Here is a 12,685-nt window from a genome sequence, read left to right as displayed (position 1 = left end):
GCTGAATCTTCTTTTAAAAATATATATGTATTGATTTCAAAGAGAGGAGAGAAACATCAATGATGAGAGTCACTGGCTGCCTCCTGTAGAAATCAAACCATGACCTCCTGGTTCATGGGTTGATGCTCAACCATGGAATCACACTGGTTGGGCTGAATCTTCTTTCTTTTCTTTTCTTTTTTTTTTTTTTAAATATATTTTATTGATTTTGTACAGAGAGGAAGGGAGATAGAAACATTGATGAGAGTCATCGATCAGCTGCCTCTTGCACACCCCCTACTGGGGATATGCCCGCAACCAAGGTACATGCCCTTGACCAGAATAGAACCCGGGACCCTTCAGTCCCCAAGCCGACACTCTGTCCATTGAGCCAAACCAGTCTCGGCTGAATCTTCTTTCTTGATGAAACCAGGAGGCACATCCTATCTAATAAAGAGGGAAAATGCTAATTGACCTTCATGCCATCACCCACAGCCAATAGAGGGATATGCTAATTGACTGTCAAAGACAGTGATGCCCACAGCCACAAGATGGCAGTGCCCAGTCCCCTCAGCCCCACCTGGGCAGCAGGCGTGCAGCAAGGTCAGGCCTTCCACTCCGTGAGCCTGCCTCCAGAGTCCCCCCAGTCCCCTCAGCCTTCCAGGTGCAGGCTAGCCTCAGATGGTGGCTGCCCACCCACAGATGGCCACCAGAGGCTCAGGTAACCAGGGCTGGCCAAGGATTACGCTGCTGGCAGTAGCAGCAGCAGTGTGATGTGGTGTTGCCTTCCTCTGATTGCCAGGTCGCCTCCTGCCCCTGAGGGCTCCCAGACTGTGAGGAGGCAGGCGGGGCTGAGGGACCCCCCACCTCCAGTGCATGAATTTTCATGCACCGGGCCTCGTGTTCTTTCAAACTCATGCAAATTTTTTTGCTTCCCAACTGAACTTTTGTATTCCTGGCATTACTAAATTCTACATTTAAAAATGTCCAGTGCTGTGCAAAAATGTCATTTGGAAAAAATCAGTTTAAAGCATTGAAGAGTGGGCCATCTCCAGGTAGATTCTACATTGATAGGAAAATAGACATGACTCTTAAAGACAGTAATAGATAATAACTTGATAGCCTTAACTGGCACTGAAACAGGGCTCTGCTAAAGTCGTTGATACTGTTACATGTTGAAAGTGGCATTTTACTCATGCATTACCCAATAAGTTAGGGGGAGAAAGAAAAGTAGTAGCAGCCATTAGATTACTACTAATTCCAATTAGACTCTCCACGTCAGGGCTGCTTAAACTGGGCCTGATATGAACGACTCCTGGTCAGTCTCATGTGGACATACAAGCAGAACGTGCCCCAAGATGTCTCCCAAATGTGGCTGTTACAGAGTTTCGAATGTCTTATCTGTCATCATGTTTAACAAACTGTCAGTTGTGAATGAATTAGCACAAAGCCAAAGGAACTTTGGGGAAGTCTGTACAGGTTTCTAAACATGCAAACCATTCCACAATATTCAGATTTAGGTGGCAAATAGTTTTTGAAAGGGGTATTATTGGCCTCAAATTTTTCTCCTATTTTATGTCTTTGGCAATAATACCCTTTTATCCAATAAGTCTTTCTCACCCTCCAACCCAGTTTGGAGCCCCTTTGGAGATGCTTCCCTGGCATGTGTTCTTCTGTTACATTTGGGGACCTTTTTATTCATCTTTGTATTGAGTGTCTAGGAGAGCTCAAATTAATTCTGGAATTTAAAAATTCCCGATTGTCCACTATGGGAACTCTGAAAATGTGTTGTGGAGTCCCTCTTATGAAGGCCACTAAACAGAAAGTGGAGACAAGTGCTATAGCCATTTTACCATCTATAAAAGACAGATACAGCTTTCTATTAAGTACTTTAAAAATGTCAGCGAGAGAAAAAATTAAAGACTTCACATTAATTACAGATATCTCAAGTACTATTCAAGAAATGCTGCATAGCTATTACTGAGGAAGGTGACATGAGTGGTAGAAGATCAGAATGAGGGTAGGATGGGGCAGCATGTCTTTAAGTGGCTCTTCACTGACCCCCGAAATAGTAAACACACAACTAAAAAAAAAAACCTATAGGAAGTAAGGGGACTTGTAAAATCATGAGGAATGAAAAACACTATCAAATGTTCCTTAGAAACCTGCCTTTTCTTAAATAGCTCTTGTTCCAAAATGCTTTGCTATAATCACTGTTAATTTGTACTGACGGTCATAATCCTCAAACCTGAAAGGTCACTAAAATTGTATTTCCCCATCCTTCCCCCATACTGTTAACACACAGACTAGAAAGCAGACTCAAGGAAATTATGACTTATCTGTGAACATGAGACAGCTTTCAGCAACAATATTGGCCCTGCTTTGTATTATAGCCACATGTTCCTACTTTTTCAACAACCTTGAAAAATAAATATTTGAACTACAATCTTCAATAAAGTCCCTCTACATTTGTTGTCAGCCTTAATCACCTTTTGCTTGTCTGCTTAGTGCTTTTAGCTCTTAGATGTTGCACCTGGAGATTCTAGCCTGCTTTATGATGTAAGTTTATATGCCCTTTAATTGGAAGCAAACCGCCTTAGATAATCCAGTGACAACAATGTTACAAGGTCCACTTTCCGTTAAAAAGCAAATAGAAATATTAGGTTGTTCTCTAAAACGAAGAAAAACACATAAAAATATACCACAATCTTCCTTTATCAGAGATAAACCCCACAGTCTAAAATGCCTCTTTTGTATTTTTTTTTTTTTTTTTGAGTGGTGGAGTGCAAGGGACTTCAGTCCTCAATGACTAATATTCTTACTATGACATTTCTCTGCCCAAAAAAAGACTTTAGTCAGAGTATGCTAAACATTGTATTCATGCTACTACAATAGCTGTATCAACTTTAAACCCAAGTTTTATTTAATACTATAGTTATTACTTGTTGAATATGGAAGGATGACAAAAACATAAGCCTCACTCCTAAGCAGTGTTTGCTACTTTTCTGTGTAGGTTAAAGTAAGTTTGTGAAATGACATAGAAAAGGTGACATAAGAGGCATCTTTAAGGCAATATAATTTCTATAGGAGCAATATGACAAGTGATCAAAAATGAAACAACTGGTTAATATATCCTAGGGGCTCTGTCTTCATGACTATGTGCAGCATGTGAACACCCCTGGATTTGTTACATTGTACGGCTGAAGTAGAGTTGCAAGTACCAATGAAAGCCATTTTTTTAAAAAGGGTGAAAGCTGCTGTTGATGGAATTGTTGAAGAAACAAATGGAGTTTTTAGAATACACAAAAAATCAAAACTTAGTACTATCTCCAAATACAGATTTCAGCCAATATCAAAACTGTTAGAATATGGGGGAAACAGACTGGAAATATTTTTCCAAGTATCTAATAATGGCTTTCAAATAAAAAGCATGGACGCTTTTCCTCTTTTATATGCATACAATGAAACAATACCCCTTTGGAATTACCATCTTCCACCCAAATGTCTTGGTCTTAGAGAAAAACAAAATAGCTTCTTTTTGGTTTAATGAAACACACTAGACAAATGGGTTTCATTCTTGACATAACTAAACAGCTCTTACTAGCCAAATATGCAGTGTCTGGTAGGCCCAGAGAAGGTTTTATTTTGACTGAGCATCATACAAATGTACAGATGTACAAATTTGCCTAGTATTTCCTGGAGCTGCTGCTCTGCAATAGATTGTATTGTAGCCATAGGACCATATTTGTTACAGTTGTGTGTGTGTGTGTGTGTGTGTGTGTGTGTGTGTGTGATAATTTTTCTAATGGTGCAAAAACAAAACAAACAAACAAAAAAACCAATATAGGCTAAAAACAGAAAAAGCAAAGTCTCTTTTATAATTTGGTCAAATTAATATTCAAAGCAAGATAGCATGTCACTAAGCAAATTATTCAAACTACAGTGGGGAAATACTTTCTAAACACTGTGGTCTTCAGAACAAGGAGTAATGGCAGGGCAAACCTATCTGTTCACAGTCCGCAAAACAGAACAAGACCAGAACAGAAAAGAACTGGAAGTGACTTTATGGGAAAGCAGGTTCAAAATAAGAAAATATTGATATATTATAGGACTATGCCTGTCTCCTTCAGCCCTTCCCACAAGGGTGTGAAAAGTGAATAAAGACAGGAACATTTTTTAAAAGGTTAACTTATATTAAAAATATTTTGTTTATAAACAATTTTAATACTACAACGTATTTTAATACAAAGCAGTTCAAAGATTAACTGTTCTTTAAACTGTTAAACTTTATTATAAATTAAAATTTCATTACAAAAAAATTGCACATAATATTTGACCACTCTTAGGTTCTGATGCACTGGTATTTGCAATCGTTTCTTTAATCTTCAAGTTAAACAGTCTCGGCAAGGAGTCCAGAACGTAGAAAGGGCAATAAACAACCCTGTTAGAGCATTCAAGTGCAACTAGCAGACTTGTGGCCATGGCAGTTACACTTTTCCTTAAGATGGACTGCTTAAGTTTAAATCCTGAAATAAAGAATCTCAAAAGGTTTAAAGAGGAAGAACTAAAAGGGACTGCCTGCTTTTTACTGTAAACACAGCCCTGGAAATTAAATCCCAAACAAGAATCTCTCAGGCATCAGAGTGTCAAGTGAATCAGGACTAGCACAACATAAAAGGGGAAAGTAAAAAATAAAAACAAAAACAAAGCAAAATTAAAATATATGTCAGTCACTTTGAAGAACTATACTTACGTACATGATGTTATGAGAATCTGGCAGGGCCTAGAGGCAGACCAAACACGAAGTTCATTTATCCAACCGAAGAGGGTCATGTTCATTGCTTCCGATTTTGAGGGCAGGATATTGTAGAGAACTTGATACGATCGGTAATGCTTGTCTGCATTACACAGATCTTAGCCAGGGATCAGCCTAATCTTGAAGGATCATTCAAATAATTTTGGCAATTATTATAAGGACTTAGAACTGACTGTGCACCCAGTGTTCAGTGATTCTTGCTTTGTTTTGTAACTGTTTAAATTTAAGAGCTCATTTAGGCTGACTCCAATCTCTTGGCACTTGGAAACTAGTTTTCTCAGGTTATCAGTTTTACCTCCTTCTGAAGCTTCAAACAAGAGTTGCTGTAAAAGACAGGGAAGCATAGAAGTAAGATTTAGCTAGATTCTGAGCATTACCACATCAATGGATATGGCACATGCAGAAAATTTATAGGAAAACTTCAAGGTGAAATAAAAGATAAAAAGTATTACATCTTTCCACAGTGATGCACAAAGAGGTAACTTCTGTAAGGCTCTCTGATATAAACGGTGGACCTATAAGATAGATATATACACAATTCCATCAGAAAACATGATGAAAAACACCTTCATAATTCTATGTGAACGATACTTATTATTTCTCATAATTATTATGATTATTCAAGATAAAATGGTTACATTGGGTTTGGGAATTTCCAAACATTTACAGTTCTCAGAATGTTAACTTCTATGCTTTTTTTTTTTTTTTTTAAGTCAATAAAAGGGGCAGAATAGCTTAAAAAACGTGACCCATCTGATAGTCTATTATTGCTTACCTCTTTTTGTCCCTTTAAAACAATCTCAGCAGCAATGGCTCTAAGAAAAAAAAAAGGAATATAGAAAAGGAAAAAGAAAAATTTATATATCTTTGAACAAAATGAGATACTACCACTGGCAGAATACTGACTGTGGGAATCTGAGTACAAAACTTCCTGAAAGTAACAGGCTAAACTTCCAAGGAGGGTAACCTACAGTGAAAAGAAAAATTCAACAATTTTTATCAACTTTACAAGAATAAAGCAGACCAGTGTTTTGAACACAAATAACGTTCAAGAAAAATTCATAATTACTAGTAAAAAAAAAACCTGGCCCTATCACCTTTAAAAGAAAGAGAACATCACACTACAAGTCAGGGAAATCCCGAATTTCAAAAAGAATGGTCTTAAAATGTGTGTAACAGATTTATGTATTTGATAACAGTATTGTTATCTAAATGTTCTCTTTCAAAGAAAATTATAATTCTATCTATTTTGCATTTAAAGCAATTGTTTATGAGCTTTATATGCTCAGTATAAAATCTCAGCAGTGTCAAAAACAAATGTAAATTAAAAATCTGTCCAGGAAAAAAAAAAATGGAAACAAAAGATATCATTTAAAATTTACCTGTCTGGAGCAAACTTTACAAATAAAAGCAATAGCTATAAAAACATATACATGATTGTTGCATTACATTTTCCAGGTGGCCAGGCATGTTGGGATATTATATGTAAACATCTTGGCTTGAAGTTTCAGGATCTGAACATTGCTTTCTTCCCATTCATGATGAAGTAGCCTGCAAAGTATATTCAGGAAAATGAACAAAGCATTGCAAGTGTAGGAAACCCCAAATGTGCTCTATAGACAGAATGTTTGATGAGATGCAATTTTTGATCAGTTAAATTCCATCAAGACTATTCAATAAGTATGTATAGAATACCTCTTACAAAAATTACCCTGGGACAGGAACATACAAACTAGCAAGAGGTTCAGTCAGGACCTATGCCATCTTCAACAAACTAAAATAAGGTCCACATGGTCCTATAGAATACTAAAGCATTCTCTCCAAATTATACTCCATGTGCCCCCTCCCCCAAATTTTCTAAAATAATGACTTGATACAACAATTTCCTGGTATTTTTCCCTCTCTTTATTAAACAGAGTATACTTAATTATGAGTGTTTCTTGAGCTAAAATGTAAGTACAGTGACTAATTACTAAAGTCTTTATTCTGAAAGAAAAAAAAAAGACAAAGGAAATTAAAAGCATCAAAACCATGAAGAGGAGCTTTACCAGGAAAACTAACAATTAAACTACCTATATTCCAAATTGCTATCTTAACAGAAACTTGTCCAAAACAACCACATTTCCTATTTCACCAAAGATGATGCTGCATATCACATACAAATTTCTGTAATTAGTTTCTGAAGATAGCATGCTTTCTAATAATTTTTTTTAATGCTATGGCTATTTTTATCACAGTCTTAGAACTTTAAATGTTATTCAATCTCTCTCTCTCTCTTTTTTTTTTTTTAATTTTAACTAATTTTTAGAGAGAAAGGAATCATGATATGAGAGTAGCTACCTCCTGCATACCTGCTACCAGGGATAGATCAGCAACCTGAGCATGTGCCCTGGCCTGAAATCTAACCAGCAACCTTTTTGGTGCATGGGACAATGACCAAACACCTGAGCCACACTAGCCAGAGGTTTGTTCTTTTTTTGTTGTTTTTTTGTGTTGTTTTTTTTGTTTTTTTTGTGTGTTTTTTTTTTTTTGTGTGTGTGTGTTTTTCAATTTCTTATACCCATTTTCCTACACATAGTACATGCTAAGAGGAATATAAATACTTTGAAACACGAAGGACTATTTGATAAATATTTTAGGTACCTTATGATCCAGCCATCTGTTTCTAAAACTCAGAAACAGAAGACATACTGAGGCAGTGAGAATGACTGCATAAGTAGAAGCCAAAGCATTAGTATTTAATTATTTAATTAAAAAGTAAAATTCCTAAGAGTAAAAATGAGTTTTCTCTATCAGAGAAGAGAAACTACAAAGAAATGCTCAAAGATCTCCTTCTAATTGAATGTATGGAATCCCTGGATAAATGTTTCTCAAATGTGATTTGAGAGCTCAAGTTCAGGAATCTGCATTTGGTTCCTGGTGCATGCTAATATTTGAGATCAACTGACCTACCTGGAAATAAGTCATAGTAACCAAAATATACACAGGGGTGAGCAAAAGTATGTTTACATTTGTTCGTGTGGAAAAAGTCATGCAGGTTATGATTATAATACAAGAATAAAATGTGTTTCATGTACTCACAAGTGTAAACCTACTTTTGCCAACCCAGATATATGGTTAGCTACTATCTCTGTAACATTTTAAAAATCTCTTAATATTCCTTTGCCATGTAGAACCACAGTTAGTGCTTACAATACCTATGCTAAGAATACATGTTATGTGGCTTAGGAAACACAGATGAACTTTACTGAATTATATGCCCCCTTGCCCTTGTAACCTGCAGTTTCCTGTAGTAACCAGATTTTTATGCTGAATTGCTATCTATTAACAACTCTAAAATTGAAGCATAAACATCAATGAAGAAGTAGTGGAAGAACAGACTGTTCTTATCAAGCTTAAAAATAATTTTATATGCAAAGTCTATACTATTGGGCTGAGAACCAAAAGAATTTTTTTTTCCTACCTCAGTGCAAGCCCGGAATTAGTTGGCATAATTGTGCAAAACTGTTCCAAGGTTTTGGAATGCTGGGTCTTTGGAACACAGCTCAAATAAAAGTAAATAACCTGCAAAGGTTGAGGGGAGAGGAAAAATAAATGCAACAAGATGTGAAATCCAATTACCTATTTGTTTTAATGAGAAAACCAAAATGGTCTTAAGACATGAATGTATAAATTATAATAATGTATGATGCTATGAGTTACAGCTCCTACTATTAATTTTATTAGTGATTTTCCAAACATGAATTAGGAAATATGGTCTAGTGATGACAGCCATGGACTGAGAACACTGACAGCCAGGAGTCCGGGATTTCATTCCTGAGTCTACCTTTACTTGCTGTATAGCTGGGCAAGTCATGGGGCTAATAATACCTGCCACATCTTGCTCATGGAATGCCCGTGTGTAAATGATTTAATGTCCATAAAGTGATTTGAGATCCTGGGATAAAGAATGGCATAGAAGTACAAAGCATAATAATTGGTTCTCCCAATTAGCAATTCACCCTGTCCCCCTGAAAAAGAAAACATGTATATGCATTGCACAGAATGAAAGGGGTCTCTAAAAATTTTAAAAAACCTTTCATTGCTTATAAGAAGATAACTTTATAAATTTATCATTAGTTAAATTCTAAATAGCAGCCAATTTCAGCTTTTTTATGCTTTATGAACAGCTCTATTTTCTTGACAAAATATTAACAAAAAGAACAGCTACACTATTAAGCCCATTTTTACTGTGAAGTTACAGAATTTTTCATTCAGTAAAATTTTAAACTATTTGAACAAAACATTACAAATATTACAATTACTTCTTTTGACCTTTCTTCTTTAATACAGATTAAACCCTAACATCTCTTCAATTTTGCTTCAATGTTAAGTTTTCTTAAATATACCATAATTGATATATGAATCTTAATCGAACCTTAAAGTACTCTCTACGGCTGGAAGAGATACATAGTAAACACAATCAAGAAAAACAGTATCATAGAATTGTACACTTGAAACCTATTATCTTATTAACCAATGTCACCCCCAATAAATTTAATTTTTTTTAAGAGAGAAAGAATGAATGCTAGAAAAGTGATTCTAGGAAAAGCTCTCTTGATATAAAACAGGAGTTTTGCTGTCACTTTTAAGGCCCATTGTTTTATGTAAATGCCTAAAAAAAAAAAGAAAGTTTTATGTCCTTACCCTATTATGAAATTCATAGTTGGACCAGTAATCAGCACTGCTAAAAGGAATGGGATATCGGGCAGGGACTGTAACCAAACATCTATTCACTAAATCAGTAAACAATCTGAATTCTTGGATTTTGTTTCTGGATCCAGCAGCTCTTTTATTGGCAAAGACAAGATAACTGCCAAAAGAAAAATATTATAATTTAGAATAATTAGGCCAGTAATTCTCTCACAAAGGAAGCCAATCACCCTTCACCCACCATGTCCCCTTATTCCAAATACCATTCCTATTAAGAGGAACTAAACTTACTCCATCCAAATCTTCTGCACTATATCAGATCTCATGGCCACCCCTAATGCTGCCTCATATGCTTCTACTGTCTCTTTAATGCTTGATTGAAGAGGATGACAAAGGCTGTTTAAAAAAATGAAAGAGAACATTTTATATATATGACAAAATATATTTTAAACATTACAAATATTACAATGGAATATATTTTAAACATTACAAATATTACAATGGAATCCTTCTTTTGATTTTTCTTTAAGAATGTATAAACCTTAGCATCCCTTCAATTTTGCTACAATGAGTTTAAAATCAAGTTAATTTTAATACAGTGTAATTCAGTAATAAAGAACAAGTGCTAGCCTAGTATGCAACATTTCTCTCCACAGCTGATAATGTCTCACCAGTAAATCAGCCACAAATAAGGAACTTGGTGGTTAAACATCTCATCATCAAAATTCCCTTTACATAAATGGGCTGGAATGTCAAGTGGTCCTGGGATATTTAAGAGATACCTGGGGGAAAAAATACTGTTTGAAATTACGCCTATGCACACATGAACTACTAATACTTTAAAGACAAACAAAAAGAACCCCTCAGTTTCAACTTACATTTCCTTGAAATATTTTTGTAAGGTAATGACTTTAATTTTTACATGCATACCATACTGCTTTGGTCACATCTCTACCATCACATAGTTATTATTTTATACCTGCATGAATAACTCGTTCTTAAAATGATTTATTCTATCCCCAGTGTTAAACCACAATAATCTAATTGAACCTAATTAAAACCAGAGAATAACAAATGAGACAACCAAATATATAAAACTGTCCCATAAAAATCTGTTTTACTCTGTTTAAATTTTTATTTATTGATTCTGAGAGAGATCAATTTGTTGTTCCACTTATTTATACATTCATTGGTTGACTCTTATAAGTGCCCTGACAAGGGATTGAACCCACAAATCTTGGTGTTATCGGTTTGATGCTCTAACTAGGGTAAAATCTGTGCTTTTCTCATAAAAAAAATGTTTTACAAGAAAACATGTAAGAAAAAAGGTTGTATCATCCTGTACACCAAATAAGTTGCAGGACACATACCGAGGTTTCAGATTCTATCCCTGGTCAGAGCGTGGCCAAGGCACATATGGGAGGCAACCAAATGTTTCTCTCAGATCCATATTTCTTTCTTTCTTCCATCCCTCCCTCCCTCCCTCCTTCCCTCTCTCCCCCTTCTCTCCCCCCCCCCTCTCACCTTCTCCCTCTTAAGTTGCTAAGCATATCCTTGGATGAGGATTAAAAAAGTAAAAACAGCCCTAACTGGTTTGACTCAGTGGATAGAGCATCGGCCTGCAGATTGAAAGGTCCCAGGTTCCATTCCGATCAAGGGCATGTACCTTGGTTTTGGGCACATCCGCAGTAGGGGGTGTGCAGGAGGCAGCTGATCAATGTTTCTAACTCTCTCTCCCTTACTCTCTGCAAAAATAATCAATAAAAAGTATTTTTAAAATATAATTTTCATATAAAAATTAAAAATCTCTCCTATATAAACACACATATACCAATATAGATTTAATATTAGACATGATATCAAAGTGTATTCTGTAACATATTGGCTCATAAGGCACATGTCCAAAAGAAGTCTAAGATCAAATAAAATTGGTAAATACTGAAAACTATAGCCCCTCTTGAAATGTCACCATACATATTAGGATACTAAAGACTCTAAAAAGTCAATTAGTGCCGAAACCGGTTTGGCTCAGTGGGAGCGTCGGTCTGCGGACTGAAAGGTCCCAGGTTCGATTCCGGTCAGGAGCATGTACATTGGTTTCGGGAATCTCCCCAGTAAGGGGTGTGCTGGTCGATGTTTCTCTCTCATCGACGTTTCTAGCTCTCTCTCTCCCTTCCTCTCTGTAAAAAATCAATAAAATATATATATATTTTTTAAATTAAATAAAAAGTCAATTAGTAATGAAATCTATTTGACTTTAACTAATTCAAGTTTCTCCCTAATATACCTGAATTTTTGTGTATAATATTTACCAACATCTTCAGGAATCATGTTTTTAAAGGAAATACACTGACCTCAACAATGATACACAAGTATAACTGTTTACCTTGGATTTTAAAATTATTTCAAGGGGCTAAATTTTAATGGATTAACGAGGCTGTATGGAGGCTTTGGGGGTAGGGGAGAATAGGAGAAAGGGAAGAAATGGGATATCTAGAAGTTAGGTCATTACTCCAACTTGGCTGTAACTAGCTATATTACCATAGAGTTAATCACTTACTGTATCTTCTAAGGATATTAGTTTTCTCAACTGGTAAGAGGTAAATTCAAATCTAATCTATGTAAGATTCTACTCCTAGGTAAACTGAATGAAATCTCCAGGTTAGGTGTTATAGTTATCTACTAATCTTTAAACTGATTTGAAACACATGACAATTACCACATCTAGCTCTTTCTGCCTTTATACTAAATGTTACATAGAAAAGGAAATGATAAAATCAAAGTCTAAGTAAATATTAGAGTTCTAAGTTTTTTATTTTATAATTTCTACTCCTGAGATTTTTTTACCTATTAACAGCAGACTTCTATTACTAAACTTTGTGTGTGTATATATATATATATATATATATATAAATTTAAATTTCTATGTCAATATCAGTATATATGACAATGCCCAAAACTATCTTACACTTACTGCCATTCTCCTAATATGTGATCCAAAAAAGATTTTCAGCCCTAGCTGGAAGTGTGGTTCTGTGGATAGTGTCAGCCAGTGGACTGAAGGGTCCTGAGTTCAATTCCAGTCAAGGGCACATACACTCGGCTGCAGGCTCGATCCCCAGCCCGTTTAAGGTGCATGTGGGAGGCAACCAATCAATTGATGTGTTTTTTCACACATCAATGTCTCTCTCCCTCTCC

General features: G+C 35.6%; 1 protein-coding gene across 1 annotated transcript in view; it reads right to left on the bottom strand.

Annotated features, from left to right (window-relative positions):
• Nucleotides 1-2,757: 2,757 nt before the first annotated feature.
• Nucleotides 2,758-12,685, bottom strand: part of ZFC3H1 (zinc finger C3H1-type containing) — a 64,669-nt gene continuing 54,741 nt past the window's right edge. Inside the window, 9 exon segments of the mRNA XM_084878862.1 lie at nucleotides 2,758-4,998; nucleotides 5,000-5,118; nucleotides 5,248-5,310; nucleotides 5,571-5,610; nucleotides 6,245-6,346; nucleotides 8,259-8,359; nucleotides 9,482-9,647; nucleotides 9,779-9,883; nucleotides 10,159-10,269. Of these exon segments, the coding sequence (XP_084734988.1) occupies nucleotides 4,983-4,998; nucleotides 5,000-5,118; nucleotides 5,248-5,310; nucleotides 5,571-5,610; nucleotides 6,245-6,346; nucleotides 8,259-8,359; nucleotides 9,482-9,647; nucleotides 9,779-9,883; nucleotides 10,159-10,269 (823 nt within the window). The 3' untranslated portion in view covers nucleotides 2,758-4,982.

The sequence above is a fragment of the Pipistrellus hanaki genome, assembly GCF_964339955.1.
Source record: "Pipistrellus hanaki genome assembly, chromosome: 3".
Classification (NCBI taxonomy): domain Eukaryota; kingdom Metazoa; phylum Chordata; class Mammalia; order Chiroptera; family Vespertilionidae; genus Pipistrellus; species Pipistrellus hanaki.
The sequence above is the reverse complement of the archived record's forward strand: the minus strand, read 5'-3'. Positions and strand labels throughout refer to the sequence as shown.